Source organism: Sardina pilchardus, chromosome 19 (assembly GCF_963854185.1).
Source record: "Sardina pilchardus chromosome 19, fSarPil1.1, whole genome shotgun sequence".
In the NCBI taxonomy this organism is placed as follows: Eukaryota; Metazoa; Chordata; class Actinopteri; order Clupeiformes; family Clupeidae; genus Sardina; species Sardina pilchardus.
In genome coordinates, this window is record NC_085012.1 from 2,376,201 (window position 1) to 2,393,201 (window position 17,001).

The 17,001-nt window shown below is 44.0% G+C and overlaps 1 protein-coding gene across 3 annotated transcripts in view; it reads left to right on the forward strand.

Annotated features, from left to right (window-relative positions):
• Window positions 1-1,257: 1,257 nt before the first annotated feature.
• cip2a (cellular inhibitor of PP2A) overlaps window positions 1,258-17,001 on the forward strand; it is a 23,542-nt gene continuing 7,798 nt past the window's right edge. For 2 of the 3 annotated variants that reach the window (XM_062521666.1, XM_062521667.1), the window contains exons 1-17: window positions 1,258-1,352; window positions 2,096-2,213; window positions 2,570-2,717; window positions 3,027-3,142; window positions 3,839-3,933; window positions 4,053-4,149; window positions 4,409-4,531; window positions 4,973-5,118; window positions 5,354-5,429; window positions 5,896-6,123; window positions 7,391-7,550; window positions 9,323-9,455; window positions 12,062-12,161; window positions 12,588-12,706; window positions 12,970-13,150; window positions 13,567-13,641; window positions 15,114-15,224. In XM_062521666.1, the coding sequence (XP_062377650.1) occupies window positions 2,112-2,213; window positions 2,570-2,717; window positions 3,027-3,142; window positions 3,839-3,933; window positions 4,053-4,149; window positions 4,409-4,531; window positions 4,973-5,118; window positions 5,354-5,429; window positions 5,896-6,123; window positions 7,391-7,550; window positions 9,323-9,455; window positions 12,062-12,161; window positions 12,588-12,706; window positions 12,970-13,150; window positions 13,567-13,641; window positions 15,114-15,224 (2,010 nt within the window). In that variant the 5' untranslated portion in view covers window positions 1,258-1,352; window positions 2,096-2,111. The remainder of the gene's footprint in view (window positions 1,353-2,095; window positions 2,214-2,569; window positions 2,718-3,026; window positions 3,143-3,838; window positions 3,934-4,052; window positions 4,150-4,408; window positions 4,532-4,972; window positions 5,119-5,353; window positions 5,430-5,895; window positions 6,124-7,390; window positions 7,551-9,322; window positions 9,456-12,061; window positions 12,162-12,587; window positions 12,707-12,969; window positions 13,151-13,566; window positions 13,642-15,113; window positions 15,225-17,001) is intronic. The other variant, XM_062521668.1, reaches the window with a different exon arrangement.

The following is a 17,001-nucleotide window of genomic DNA, read 5'->3' on the forward strand; positions in this document are numbered from 1 at the left end:
AAAATATGGCAAAGACCTGCAGGCCTGTGGTAGGCAAGGGCAGCCTCCTATTTGCCTAGTGGAAATGATCATCCATTGACAAATAAATGTTCAAATTCACCTCATTGATTAGTCGGCAGGTCGTTTTCAGAAGAGTGATTTACAGTAGGTGGCCTAAATCATTCTTTTGAGCTTGCAAGCCAGCATATTGGGCCAGGAGTGGACAGGGCTCGGCATATAGCCTAGATATCTATTTAGGTCAGTGTGTGTTACAGATGGCCAACTGAGTTGAGAACCTGCAAACAGGCCTACAATTTCCTCAGGGTTTTCTGGGTTCTTTTGACAGTGGGTTGAAGCAACATTTAAGAAATGTGAGCCAAAAATAAATTGCAGGGAAGTTACAGTTTTGCTCAAGCGACTTACAGAATATGAACATCACAACAAGTTAATAGACAGAAAAGTTTTTTTTCAAATGGTATCCTACATTTAAGTAGGCTATTCAATAAAAAAAAATAATAATAGGACTATCAGTATCCTAATAAAAATAAACAAAAAAACATAAATGGCTTATAAGACCTATAACTAGCCTATAAATAATTAGCCTAAATGTACATGAAGCTGAAGAGATGAGTCAAGCCCACTTGAAAGTCTCAAAAACTAAGCAATTGCAGGAACGCAGAAAACTTGCCATATCACTCCTACAACAAGGAGGAACGAATCTAGAGTAGCCTAAGCCTAGTCTTGAAGGTGACTTCAATGGTAGTGGGTGACTGAGGATGTAGGCCTACAAGTGTCACAGACCTAGGCCTACATAGCCTAACAGTGAGGTAGCCTATTTGAATTTAATTCTGGCTGTTATAGAATTATAAGAGAGGGGTTATGTTGCGGATTACAGACCATAGGCGTATCCATACCTACACACATTTCTCAAATTATATACCTATATCACTTTTCTCAAATTCTGAGTATAGTAGGGATCAGCTGGATCCTTGCCTACCTGTTCAGTAGCGTGTGGGCTGGGAAAGTTGTGGTGGCAGGGCGCAGGGCCGACGTAATCACGTGGTACAAGATCAGGCAAACTCACTTTGTTACATTGGGGGTGTCCATGCTGTCATACGTGACATATTATACGATGAACTTGGATTTGCTATATAGTATATGCTTTAAGACCGCAAAGACAGGCTTTGGTATACATACATGTACATAATATAGAATTCAGTACTAACGTATTTAAATTACAATAATGTACTTTTCTCATCACCCCTACGGTATGCTGTGAACCACTCCATCGTTCAAACCTGCGGCGGGAGGTTGGCAGCAACGTACCATAACGAAAACAACAGATTATTATTTTAACAGGGGGGACACTAGATGTAAGTAATTGGTCGCCTGTAAAGCCACAGATCTATAATCATATATTAACTGTACATCACTTTTGACACTTGTGTTAGTGTCGTATTGTGTTAGCATTTGTTCTTGCCGTTTAGCTGTTGGTGCCTTTCTAGCTGGCTAGCGAACTGGTAGCTTTTCAGTTTGCTTTGTATCATAATGAACTTAGCTTTCTATGCTAGCTAACTAAGCACCATAAGTAGTTAGTATAAGTAGCTGATTTGATGTCGTTCAGTTTATCAACGCCCTTTCTTAATATGTGTTAGTCAGTGACAGCTGTACGTTTTGGGGAGGTATATTTCAAGGGTCCGTTTCCCAAAAGCATTGCTAACTATGATGGCAACTAGATCTAGTGCTACCTTAGTAGTGTCACTGCCAAATGTGAGTCCGCAGATTTGTGTTATGCATGTTGTCATATATCACGGTTTTAATTTTGGATATATAAGAGCATATTTGTTAGCTCTTACTAAAATGTTCACGAAATACGTCCGAATATCAACACCGTATTTCTGTAGGCCTATCGAAACGTCATGTGACTCAAAAACTGTCAATTCAGAATTGGTAGTGACGCTACAGAAGTTGCATCGAGTTAGCGTGCAATCTTATCTACTTCTGTGGCTGATGTTAAGTTAGATAGGTTGATGGCTTACGTTGACGTTAGCCTATTCTTCAGCTCATCCTTTCTGATATCAAAGTAACTTAGCTGTCAATTTGTCACACGTTGCAGATATTCTCCTCACAGAATGGATGTGACGACATGTTTGAAGTCAATGCTTCTAGCCATCAGACAGTACAAAAACAACGGGTCTACTGTCAATTCATTACAACTGCAAAAACAGATCAACGTAAGTGTCGAGAAAAACATTTCTCTCTGGCTTTAACTTGGGCATAAATGGCTCAACGGTAACGTATCTTACCTGTAAATGGCTGAACAAGATCTTAACTTCCCACACCAACCGTAGTCTAGCGATAATGTTTCACTATTCAGGTGTCTATTCACTATGGAGCGGTGACACAGCGTCATTTCAAAGAGTGTATCCTGTCTGGACATACCAAGTTAGTTCATGAAAGACTTTCTAGAAATTAAAATGATGTTGTGTGTGTGTGTGTGTGTGTGTGTGTGTGTGTGTGTGTGTGTGTGTGTGTGTGTGTGTGTGTGTGTGTGTGTGTGTGTGTGTGTGTGTGTGTGTGTGCCGTGCAGGACCTAACGGGGCTCCAGTGTTCCAGACTCCTAATCTCGGGACAGGTGTTGCCTAGCGAGTGCCTGAGTGGGCTTCTGGAGGTTGCCATCGACTCCAAGACCAGCCATGCCCTCACTAGCACCATCGTATCCCTGCTGGCTAAACTCGGTACAAGGCTACTGCTTTTCTGTCCTCATTTTAAATATCTCTCTCAGGCCACATACTATAACACTGTTCGTCACAACTATGAAAAGAGATCAACTTAGGTTTAATGGATTATATATATCATTCATACACAAAGGACATAAGGTTTTGGTTATTGTAATGAATTTCCAGTGTTCAACAATAAGTGAAAACGCAGGGTCGTAACACATCTGTGACTTCAGCTGACAGCAGATGTTTGTAGGCATACTGTATGTTTACAGATAGTTGTTTATTGACGTAATATGACCCTGTTGTGATGGATTCTGTTTTTAGCAGCATCGGATGAGGAGACCAGAGAGGCTCTCCATAGCAGCTATGACCTCACTGGGGCGCTTGCCTCCATCATCCACTCCAACAGATCCAGCCCAGACGAGCCCCTGGTGGTGCAGGTGGGTGCATTGCTCCACACACACACACACACACACACACACACACACACACACTGAGGTGCTGCTGTGGTGCAGGTGGGTGCATTGCTCCACTCCCGATCTGAGGTGCTGCTGTGGTGCAGGTGGGTGCATTGCTCCACTCCCGATCTGAGGTGCTGCTGTGGTGCAGGTGGGTGCATTGCTCCACTCCCGATCTGAGGTGCTGCTGTTTGTGGGTTCGAGTCCGGGCGTGTGCAGGGTTGAACCGCTCTGGTTCAACACAACGCAGGTTACAGTGGCACATAAGCTCATCACTGAACTTTCTGTATCGAGAGGATGTCCTAGAAAGTTCAAAATGGTTCGTCATGTAGTGCTACAGTAGACAGTGTGAATGCAGCCCCGCTGTGGAAGGCTGTGTCTTGTGATGGCTCTTGCTTTGTGTGCAGTGTTGCCAGATGTAGTGATTTCCGCCCAATCACCCCGCCCTCGTCAGCAAAAGACCGCCCAACAGCGTTTTTGTTATAGAGAACCATGGAACTCAAAATGTCATTTGCCCGCCTAAAGCTTATTTTCCCCCGCCGAACGAAGTCAAAAGAAGCCCAATTGGGCTGTCACCTGCCCAATCTGGCAACACTGTTTGTGTGAACGTGATGCGTATGTGATGTACTGTACAGGTGTGTCTGTGATGCGTATGTGATGTACAGGTGTGTCTTTCAGTGTCTCCAGGTGTTGCAGAGACTCACCTACAGCATGCGAGTCTCCCACTGCGCGTCCTTTCTCGACGATCTCCTGGCGTTCCTGATGCAGAATGTGTGAGTCGATCTGAAATCAAGACACACACACCTCACATTTTCCAGACACATGTTATTCATTTGTCTGGCACATTTAAGTTTAGAATTGTTCTCATACTTCCTGTTTTTCTCACCCACAGCAAGTCTCGTAATGATGACATCATAAAGCCCTGTCTTGGCCTCATGGCCAATCTGTGTCGTCATAACCTCTCTGTCCAGGCTCACATCAAGAGTCAGGTGGGTTGTTCTCTGTTATCACTAATGCAGAAATTAATGGGGTTTAGTGTTACAGATTCTCCTCACAAAACATGGCAGAGTTGTGAGCTGGAAGTCCTGCTCTGTCATGTAAATAATTGCATTGTTGGAAAAGACATCTTTTAGCAACACATTGTTTTGTATCATAATGATGAATATTTAATGTGCGGGGATGAATGACTTTTTAAAGTGTTACTGTTATTATTATGATTATTGTAAATAATGTGTCCCCTTTTGACAGAGTAATGTCAAGGCGCTGTATCGGTGCTTAATTGATTTCCTGGCTCACAACTCCTTGACTGTGGTCATCTACGCACTGTCCATTCTAAGCAGCCTGACGCTCAACGAGGAGGAAGGACAGAAGGTAGTGATGCAAACCAATATACAGTCATTTCCTGTCTATCTGTACAGTCATTTCCTGTCTATTAGCAGTCATTTCCTGTCTATTAGCTGCATTGCGTATAAGCCGCAGGACAGTGTTTTATGCAAGTTAAAAGAAATAAAACCATATTACCATCTTGAATTTCCCCTTGGGGATCAATTAAGTATCTATCTATCTATCAATCTATCTATCGATCTATCTGTCTGTTTATTAACTGCCCCCCTGTATTAACCTCATAGATAAAGACATTTTGCAAAATCAGTGTACAGTGTTAGTTCCAGCTAATAGTTTGGAAATTACTGTATTGCGGTATCCAGACATGTGATGTATCCAAACCTGTGTTTTCCTATAAAAGGCACATTTTCTGATACGATTCAAAGGTGCATTTGTTGATCGATGGTGTGTTTTATTTGTGATTCATAGCTGTTCAATGCAGAGAACATCCACCAGACGTTTCCGCTCATATTCAACATAACAGTCAATGGAGACGGCTCTCTGACACGCAACTATGCCGTAGACCTGCTCGTGGATCTGGTGAAGAACCCCAAGATTGCTGACTACCTGGCTAAGTACGTCTTCACTGCTCTCTCCAAAGCTTAGGAAGTGAATGTCCTGTCAGCACACAGATAGCAGGGCTGTGTTGAGTGGCCTACACTGGTGTTCAGGTCTGCATTGGCACTCCTCGTTTTTGTCACTTTGGATGAAAGCGTCTGCTAATTGAATGGATGTGAATGTGAGTGAACTGAGGTCTTGTTGTGCTGAATGTGAGTGAACTGATGTCATGTTGTGCCTCCTCTCGTCCAGTTATAAGCTCCTTCCTGCCTGTCTGACGGAGGTGTTTGGGCTTCTGCATAGCAAGGACTCGGAGACTGCATCAAAGGTGAGAAATGGTCAGGGTCTCAATTGCTTTCTCATAGCACAGTCATTTCCTGTGGATTAGCCTCATTGTGTATGAGCCACAGGTCAGTGTTCTATGCAAGTAAAAAAAACCATATTAATGGCTCCCGTGTATTAACCTCATAGCTGAAGAGATTTAGCAAAATCAATGTGTAAGCTCCGGCTTATAGTTTGTAAATTGCGGTATGTGTTTCATACTTGTCTGAAGGGATGATGTTCAGAACATGTCTATTCACAACATTTGCACAGATTGCATGTTTCCCAAATGTTATTAGATATTAAGTATTATATTTATATGAACCATTTCAATAAACAATACATCTTTGGGGGCCATGATTTAATGTGAACTCGTCGGTTTAGTGGAACGGAAATGTTGATGTACAGACATGCAGACATGGTATGGTACTGTGTGGTCAAATAAAACTGCGCTGTGTATTGCGGTTCCCCAGGTTCTAGAGCTCCTGGTGTCGCTGTGTTCCGTGCCGGGCCTGCGCAAGCTGCTGTGTGAGACGGTGTTCCGGTCCTTCAGGCCCCGGCGGCAGCCCGCGGGCAGGAAAGGGGGGCAGTCGCGGGCAACGGAGCCCTGCGTGGCGCTGCTGCAGTGGGCCACGGGACCTCTCCACGACCCCCAGCGCTGCTGCCTGCAGGCCCTACACCTCCTCACCGAGCTGCTGCAGGTGCCACCGCAACCCCCACTTAGCATTTCATTTCATTTAATTAGCATCTTAGTGCATTACATACAGAGCATAACTCACAAGAGACAGAATACAGAGCATAACTCACAAGAGACAGAAGTGCCACCCTAGTGCATTACATACAGAGCATAACTCACAAGAGACAGAAGTGCTATCCTAGTGCATTACATACAGAGCATAACTCACAAGAGACAGAAGTGCCACCCTAGTGCATTACATACAGAGCATAACTCACAAGAGACAGAAGTGCCACCCTAGTGCATTACATACAGAGCATAACTCACAAGAGACAGAAGTGCCACCCTAGTGCATTACATACAGAGCATAACTCACAAGAGACAGAATACAGAGCATAACTCACAAGAGGCAGAAGTGCTATCCTAGTGCATTACATACAGAGCATAACTCACAAGAGGCAGAATTCTCATCACAGTACGGTACCAACACAATGAGAGACAACAATATGGGTAAACAACAACAGCAGATGTTTATATATTGATTTTAAAAACAATGTCATGTTATTGTGTATCTCAGGTAATGTAAATCATTTTGCTGTGTTGTTTGATTGAGTAAAGATAAATAATATAGCGTTTTGGAGCTAAACTCCTCACCTGTCCTCCGCCCCTCAGGAGGTGGTCGATGCTATAGCGTTTAAGAGCTAAACTCCTCACCTGTCCTCCACGGTCCTCCATAATATAGCGTTTAAGAGCTAAACTCCTCACCTGTCCTCCACGGTCCTCCATAATATAGCGTTTAAGAGCTAAACTCCTCGCCTGTCCTCCATAATATAGCGTTTAAGAGCTAAACTCCTCACCTGTCCTCCACGGTCCTCCATAATATAGCGTTTAAGAGCTAAACTCCTCACCTGTCCTCCACGGTCCTCCATAATATAGCGTTTAAGAGCTAAACTCCTCACCTGTCCTCCACGGTCCTCCATAATATAGCGTTCTGGAGCTAAACTCCTCGCCTGTCCTCCACGGTCCTCCATAATATAGCGTTTAAGAGCTAAACTCCTCACCTGTCCTCCACGGTCCTCCATAATATAGCGTTTAAGAGCTAAACTCCTCACCTGTCCTCCACGGTCCTCCATAATATAGCGTTTAAGAGCTAAACTCCTCACCTGTCCTCCACGGTCCTCCATAATATAGCGTTTAAGAGCTAAACTCCTCACCGGTCCTCCGCCCCTCAGGAGGTGGTCGATGCTATAGCGTTTAAGAGCTAAACTCCTCACCTGTCCTCCGCTCCTCAGGAGGTGGTGGATGCGGGCTTGCCCTCCACGGTGCACTCGTACCTGGAGCTGCTGCTGCCGGCGCTGGTGGGCCTCCTGCACGCCCCCGACGCCACGGAGGAGGACCAGCAGCTCAGCAGGCACTGCGTGCGGGTCGGCCATGTTGTGGAGCTGCTGCTGGATATCCTTTAATGACCCTGCATGGTGATGTGTGTGTGTTACGACCCTACATGGTTATGTGTGTGTGTGTGTGTTATGGCCTTATGTGTATGCTGCTGCTGGATATCCTTTAATGATCCCACATAGATAGATAGATAGATACTTTATTGATCCCCAAGGGGAAATTCAAGTTATGTTATGTGTGTGTGTTATGGCTTTTTATGTGTATGCTGCTGCTGGATATCCTTTAACGATCCCTACATGGGTCATTCCACCTCAATTCAACAAATGCCTTCTGCTTGACCATCTCAGATTTGCTTAAAAAAAAATTCCAACTAAAGAGTAACCATGTAGACTAACTTAGCCAAAGTATTAGCTTGATATACCTAATACTAAATAATCTATAGGTAGCAATCATTATCCACAGAAAATGTAAAGTCTTTAGCTTGAAAACTTTTTGAGATAATGACATCTGAACCTAGGGATAGCTGGCTTTCTGGAGAAATTCAGTGTCTCAGCACAGAAAGCACTGAAATATTGTTGGACATGCATAACTGTTGGACATGCACATTGAAAAGTTTAGAGAAGGTCACATTAAGTTCACCTGTAAAGGTTATAGTAGATTTTAGGATTTTAGGTTCATCCTGAAATTTCACCCGGAAGCCAAATATCCCTGACATTTTTGTTAGCAGTGTAAGTTGATTTGGCTTAGTTAGTTAATCAGTTAGGTTTAGTTGTAGTCTTTACATTTGATCCCATTTTGTTAGCAGTGTAAGTTGATTTGGCTTAGTTAGTTAATCAGTTAGGTTTAGTTGTAGTCTTTACATTTGATCCCATTTTGTTAGCAGTGTAAGTTGATTTGGCTTAGTTAGTTAATCAGTTAGGTTTAGTTGTAGTCTTTACATTTGATCCCATTTTGTTAGCAGTGTAAGTTGATTTGGCTTAGTTAGTTAATCAGTTAGGTTTAGTTGTAGTCTTTACATTTGATCCCATTTTGTTAGCAGTGTAAGTTGATTTGGCTTAGTTAGTTAATCAGTTAGGTTTAGTTGTAGTCTTTACATGTGATCCCATTTTGTTAGCAGTGTAAGTTGATTTGGCTTAGTTAGTTAATCAGTTAGGTTTAGTTGTAGTCTCTACATGTGATCCCATTTTGTTAGCAGTGTAAGTTGATTTGGCTTAGTTAGTTAATCAGTTAGGTTTAGTTGTAGTCTCTACATGTGATCCCATTTTGTTAGCAGTGTAAGTTGATTTGGCTTAGTTAGTTAATCAGTTAGGTTTAGTTGTAGTCTTTACATGTGATCCCATTTTGTTAGCAGTGTAAGTTGATTTGGCTTAGTTAGTTAATCAGTTAGGTTTAGTTGTAGTCTTTACATGTGATCCCATTTTGTTAGCAGTGTAAGTTGATTTGGCTTAGTTAGTTAATCAGTTAGGTTTAGTTGTAGTCTTTACAGTACATGTGATCCCATTTTGTTAGCAGTGTAAGTTGATTTGGCTTAGTTAGTTAATCAGTTAGGTTTAGTTGTAGTCTTTACAGTACATGTGATCCCATTTTGTTAGCAGTGTAAGTTGATTTGGCTTAGTTAGTTAATCAGTTAGGTTTAGTTGTAGTCTTTACAGTACATGTGATCCCATGCCTCAATGGTCCATGAGGCTGTGAGTGCTGTGAGTGCTGTGAGTGCTGTGAGTGCTGTGAGTGCTGTGAGTGCCGTGAGTGCCGTGAGTGCCGTGAGTGCCGTGAGTGCCGTGAGTGCCGTGAGTGCCGTGAGTGTGAGTGCGGATCCTTGACTGCGGCACTGCTGTGTGGGGAGGAGCACCTGAAGGGGCTGGTGTCCCAGCAGATCACCTCCACCCTCTGCTCCACCCAGGTGGAGCTGCTCCTCGCCCACAGCCACGGCTCCACCTGCCCCCTCACCAGCGCCCCCCTCAGGTGAGACCCGCTTGTTTTATTGTTTTTACGTGATTTTATAGAGAGCATGGGCAACAAGATAGAGTCTTTATTGTCCTATAAGGATATTCTTCTTCACACATCAGTACATTCCATAAAAAAAGACAGCACATGTCAGCACTTGATGTTCACATCACAGTCTCATACATATAACATATCACACATCACGCATAACATATAGCACAGGGCTGTACGCTGCGAGCACCTCGTCGCAAATGCGAGTAAATATATATTAGTGCTAATTGAAAATATGAAATGGGAGCACAGGTGCGAGTACTGAATTCAACCCTTTTATTCGCATTTTGCTCCTAAAAATCCACACCAAGTGGATCAAAGTATAGGCTACTACAATTTTCGCGCATCTGTATACAAATTTCATAGTTGACAACTCTAACGCTCCTGGCTGGAAACTCACGCTTTCAGCATCAACCTCGCTGTCTCTCACACACGCAAGAAATGTCACTCCAATACCATTCTTCTTTTTCTTCAATCTGTTCGTTATCAGTTGGTGACTTTGTAGCGATTAGCCTACCGTTGAAACGGCAAACCATGATAAGAATGTTGACTATATAGCCTACAATTACCGTGTTCATTTCAAATATTATTATTATCACGGTTGATAAACACGGTGTGGAAACCGTGTTACAGTAGCTTCACCCCAGCCTGCATTTGACATAGGCCTGGTTGACTTCTATGAAAGAAATCCGACTGATTCTGTTGTCTAAATTATGGATTTAACCACGATTTGGTGTAGGCTACACCTGCTTTAAAAAGGCGGAACATTTTCATTGCAAATGTGCGCATAGCCACTCTGCGTCTTTGTATGGTTACATTCACATTAATTCCATTCCACTAACGTTATCAGGAGAATACCGTAACGTTTTATTTTGAGCTCTGGTTGTCACTCATTGGATATAACAGATATATCCTACCAAACTCCAAGACGAGTCATGGTAGAATAAGTTGCACCCAGCCAATTAAACATGACCAAGGAAAAAGTGACAACTCACGATGCCATGCCATGCCATGGTAGGCTACCTAAATCATAGAAGTTAACGTTACTGGACAGTGGACACTCATCTTTTCTATTACACCAGAAATATTTGTCTTTACCTTTGTTCGTTTTTTGAACATTTAAGTTATTTAATGAAAACATGATGTATCCTTCAACTATGCTTGACTCTTTTCCTAAAACCGAATGAAACCTAATTATGTTCACGTACATCTTAAAGTGACAGGCACTCAATTAGACCTACACACCACCCCTGTAATATCATTACAGTGTAATCAATATGAAGTATTCAGTTTACTGAATATTTTAAGCTATAGGCCTAAGTAATTATGCAGATCCTAAAATGCTATAAATTGATAACAAAATGTATACAAATTCTGAATTCAAAATATGAAATAGAAACAAGACAAGCCATGTTCTGTGTTTGAGCAGAGACTATTGCCACTGCTGTGAATGATCTGTATCCTGCTTAAGGCAAGAAGGTTTTCAAGGAAATTTCATAGTGCTCCTAAATTTTTTTCTGTGCTCCTAAACTTTTTCAATTAGGAGCACCTGTGCTCCTAGTGAAAAAGCTTAGCGTACAGCCCTGATATAGCATATAACATAAATATATAATGTGACACCCACCATATACCCCCTCCCTTCTAGCTCCCCTCCCCCTCAACACAGTGCAAGCAAAAGTGGACAGTGCAGACAACGTAAACACAAAAGAATAGAGGGGATGGATTATTGTCACCGGAGTTTGTTAAGTGCATTGATGGCTAAGGGTACAAAACTTTTCTTAAAGTGCGCTTTTTTCCAGTCCAGGGCTCTGTATCTGCGGCCAGATGGGAGTAGGTTGAAAAACCGGTTCAGGGGATGATCAAGGCTGCTTGCCATGGTGTGGGCAAGGCGTGTGGTGGCTGTGTCATTCGCATCAGTGAGGCTGGGGGTGGGAATCTGTATTATTTTTGCTAAGTGTGAGATTTTAAGTTCTCGTGAGTTTGTTCTTGCTGGTGACATTTAGTATGGTGAAGAAGCAGGGGGAACAGTAGAGTAGGAGGGGTTGGATGATGCTTTTGGAGAGTAGCAGAAGGAGGTGGGGGGCAACAGACAGTGATCTCTGAACAACAACAGTGTAAGAGCTTGAAGCGAGCTCCAGAGCAGACCACGAATACATGAGCGTAATATTGGAATTGGTGTTGTCCACCTCGTACACAGGGGTGTAAGCCTGCCAGTCATTCTCAAAAGTCTCATAAGCAAGGGCACGCTACTCACTCTGGTCAGAGTCAGAGTGGTGTGGGATTCACTCTGAGGTGCAGAGCTCTCCAAAATGGCTCTCTTAGACTTGGTGGAGCTCTTCTGCAAGTGATTCATTAAGTGTTCCATAATGAGTGTTCTGGTGTGTGAACTGCTCTGGTATGCAGCACATTACTGGAGAGTGACCTTCACACTGATCTGTCACACTCGTCACATGCGTCATACTCGAGGTCGCCCGCACTCACAGCATCTCCGTCAGCTGTCACTGTGTTGCTGTGTTGTGATGTGATTGGTGTTGAGCTGTGTGTGTGTGTGTATGTGTGTGAACTCCCTACAGCCAGGTCTGCTCAGAGGCGGTGCTGAAGATGCTGGAGCTGATGGGTCAGCTGAAGCAGCATGTGCTGGACATGGAGACCTGCTTCTACAGGATCCTGCAGGTACTGACCTTTCACCTCTCACCCTTCACCCCTCACCCATCAGTCGCTCTCTTCTTGCCAGAGTTTGGGGGCAGAAGCAGCAAAAGCACAGTCTCCTCTACATGAACGCTGTGCTCTCTGCTTTCCACATTAAATTACATTACTTTTTTTTTTTTTCCAATTCGACCTGCACACCTACACCAAACTACGCCGATCCCTTTTACTGTTGCCATGAGGATTATGATTCAGTTCTACTGTTGCCGTTTACGGAGCGCTGGTCATTTACACATCTGGGCAGTGATGTGTGGGCAGGAGGCCACGTGGGCACCCATGATGATGCCTGATTGGCTGGGAGGGCACCCATGATGATGCCTGATTGGCTGGGAGGGCACCCATGATGATGCCTGATTGGCTGGGAGACGCTGAGGGCTGTGCTTCCTGTTGCAGGACCAGCGGATGGTGACGCCGCTCTCTCTGGCCGTGACGTGCCAGCGCCGGGAGCTGGTGCAGAGCGCCCTCCGCATCCTGCTGGAGGCGGCACCGCTGCCCGACTTCCCCTCCGTCATGTGAGTGCCGTGATGCCGTGGCGCCGCCTCTCTGAACTACAGGACCAACACCAGAGTGTACACTGATAGCCCTGACACTCCTGTCCTGTTGTTTGTTTTGTTTTTAGTGACTTTTTTTCTTCCCCTAACTGATTAAACAGTTAATAATAATGGTAATGATAACAATAATAATGATTTCTAATAATTCTGTCATTCAGATTAATAATTCTACTGTGGTTCATTTGTTCCTGTGCGGCTGTCTGTCTACCCTGGCGTGGCGTTAGTCTGGGCGAGAGCATCGCTGCCAACAACGCCTACCGGGAGGCCCAGCGTGAGGCCGAGGTGCCGGTCAAGCGCATGATGCAGGACACACTCTCCACCGCCAAGCTCTGCAGCCTCCCGTCCGGCCCCCCCGCCAGGCAGTCCATCGACTCACTCATAGAGAAGCTGCAGAGTGGCCTTGAGGTGTGTGTGTGTGTGTGTGTGTGTGTGTGTTTGTGTGTGTGTGTGTGTGTGTGTCGGTGTGTGTGTGTGTGTGTGTGTGTGTGTGTGTGCTTTTCTCTGAAGATGCCTGAAGGTGCCTTTACAGTACTTCAAAAAAAGTGTTATCTTTGTCACTTGTGAATGTGTGTGTGCGTGCTTGCATGCACGTATGCGTGTGTGTGTGTGTGTGTGTGTGTGTGTGTGCGTGTGCGCACTTAATTTCCAGCCTGTGTAATGTGTGAGTTGTCTGGTCAAGCATGTCTCTAGCTTTTCTATGGTGTGTGTGAAACTATGGTGCAGGGGTGTGAGTGCACTGTTTAACTGGACTCATAATTGTGCCCGTTTGTGGCTGTTGTTGTTGTTGTTGTTGTTTTTCCACTGATGTTGAAGTGCTGTAGTTGCAGGAGCAGATGAAGGACGTGCACATGTCCGAGGTCATCGATGTGTATGAGCAGAAGATCTCTGCCCTGGCCGTAAGTGCACCACACTTTGTGTGTGTGTGTGTGTGTGTGTGTGTGTGTGTGTGTGTGTGTGTGTGTGTGTGTGTGTGTGTGTGTGTGTGTGTGTGTGTGTGTGTGTGTGTGTGTGTGTGTGTGTGTGTGTGTGTGTGTGTGTGTGTGTGTGTGTGTGTGTGTGTGTGTGTGTGTGTCAATGATGTGTATGAGCAGAAGATCTCTGCTCTGGCCGTAAGTGCACCACGATTGCGTCATCCCGCACACTTCATGTGTACCATTGATGCTGTGTGTGTGTGTCTGTCTGACGGGTGTGTGCGTGTGTGTACTGGATGTATATATCTGTCTGACGGCTGTGTGTGTGTGTATGTATATATATATGTGTGTGTGTGTGTGTATCTATCTGACGTATGTGTTTGTATCTATCTGACGTGTGTGTGTGTATGTATATATATATGTGTGTGTGTGTGTGTGTGTGTATCTATCTGACGTACAGTGGGTATAGTAAGTATTCACACCCATGCTAAAGTTGACTAAAAAGAGGAATATAAAATCATCTTTTGAGAATTGATTGTAATGCCTTAATTCAAAAAATGAGTAAAAACCAAACTGCTAAGGACACTAATTTTCTATGTGATTGAAGAATGTATCGTAAATAGATAAATGTTCTTCCTTAAATACAGGTTGCATAAGTAATTGACCCCTATGTTAAATTCCCATAGGAGCAGGAGGATTTTTTTATATTTTTTTATTTTTAAAGGCCAGCTATTTCATGGATCCAGGATATTATGCATCCTGATAAAGTTCCCTTGGCCTTTGAAATTAAAATAGCCCCACATCATCACATACCCTTCACCATAGCTAGAGATTGGCATGGTGCTTTTTCCAGTTAGCCTATTAGCCTGTTTGATGCTCATTGAGCTCAATGCAAATCAAACAGGCTAATAGGCTAACTGGAAAAAGCACCATGCCAATCTCTAGCTATGGTGAAGCGTATGTGATGATGTGGGGCTATTTTAATTTCAAAGGCCAAGGGAACTTTATCAGGATGCATAATATCCTGGATCCATGAAATAGCTGGCCTTTAAAAATAAAAACATATAAAAAATCCTCCTGCTCCTATATGGGAATTTAACATAGGGGTCAATTACTTATGCAACCTGTATTTAAGGAAGAACATTTATCTATTTACGATACATTCTTCAATCACAAAGAAAATTAGTGTCCTTAGCAGTTTGATTTTTACTCATTTTTTGAATTAAGGCATTACAATCAATTCTCAAAAGATGATTTTATATTCCTCTTTTTAGTCAACTTTAGCATGGGTGTGAATACTTACTATACCCACTGTATGTGTTTGTATCTATCTGACGTGTGTGTGTGTATGTATATATATATGTGTGTGTGTGTGTGTGTGTGTGTGTGTGTGTATCTATCTGACGTATGTGTTTGTATCTATCTGACGTGTGTGTGTGTATGTGTCTCCACCCTAGTCTAAAGAGAGCCGCTTGGAGGACCTGCTGGAGGCCAAAGCCCTGGCCCTGGCTCAGGCCGACCGACTCCTCGCCCAGTACCGCTGTCAGAGAGCCCAGGCAGAGGCCGAGGTACACACACACACACACACACACACACACACACACACACACACACACACACACACACACACACACACACACACACACACACGATATCTAACCCAGTACCGCTGTCAGAGAGCCCAGGCAGAGGCCGAGGTACACACACACACACACACACACACACACACACACGATATCTAACCCAGTACCGCTGTCAGAGAGCCCAGGCAGAGGCCGAGGTACACACACACACACACACACACACACACACACACACACACACACAATATCTAACCCAGTACCGCTGCCAGAGAGCCCAGGCAGAGGCCGAGGTACACACACACACACACACACACACACACACACACACACACACACACACACACACACACACACACACACACACACACACACACACACACACACACACACACACACACACACACACACACACACACACACACACACACACACACACACACACACACGATATCTAACCCAGTACCGCTGCCAGAGAGCCCAGGCAGAGGCCGAGGTACACACACACACACACACACACACACACACACACACACACACACACACACACACGATATCTAACCCAGTACCGCTGCCAGAGAGCCCAGGCAAAGGCCGAGGTACACACACACACACACACACACACACACACACACACACACTCCTACTCCTTCTGAGTTCCTCGTCACAGATCATTGATGACGAAGTGATGTTCTCCACACACAGATAATGGTCCCCTAATGCTGCTTACTGGAACATTCTGAAGCTTTGAAACACATCTGTAACCAGTTCCATGAATGTGTATTGCAACAATAACGTTGCAAAGGTCTTGGTAGAGCTTTGCTTTTAGCCAGGATCATGTGGGACCCAACACTTTTTTATAACCCATCATAAATATGCACCAATCCAGATGATATTGATTTGCGGTATAATTAAATTGCGGTATCATTTCAGTTAGGTGGCAGCCGGTTCCTTGTCTTTCCTTGCCTTGATGTACTGCTTAGCTTGGGCAATAGAGATCGCTAAGACATGTGACCAAAGTCATCAAAACACAAAGAATTATGGGTAGGTTTGGCTCGCCTGATGCCAGCCCATGTAAACTAGTGGGTCTGGGTCTATGATCTGGCATGATAATAATGAAAACTAAGCGTGAAAAAATTGTGTGAAAAACAGTTATAATCTCGCGCTTCCTTAGTGCTGCTATCCAAGCCATTCCTCGCCTTTTTGTCACCTCTGAAACATGACGTATACTATTATTTTTCCACGCTGGAAAACTATAAAAGATAAGCTTCATGTTACTCTATTGAATTTTATAACACAGCAGGTAAACGGCATTTCGACAACTGCACTTCGTTGTTCCCGCACGTCAGTAAAACAACTTAATTTTGGGCCACCTATTCCCAAAATGCGTTGCGTTTTACGTCACGTTCTCAATCTCTATACTTTGTTCCCTCTGCCATTCCATTCTATTGCACATAGCTTTACTTCTGGACTTAAATATCTGCATTTCTTTGTATGTGTGCATTTCCTGAGTTAATACTAACGTGCCTAGCCTCATTGGAGATATGCTCACTGAAAAAGATGCATTCTGCAGTTGGTGACATCACCACACAATCACATGCAAACCGTAGATGCATTCAATGGCGCGCTGGTATGCCACAGATTTATACAACACACACACACACACACTCACACACACACACACACACACTCACAACACACTCAGGAACTCCGACCGCAATAGAGGTGGAGGCGCGAAGTGGTCGTGGGCTTTAGTTTGTCTTGT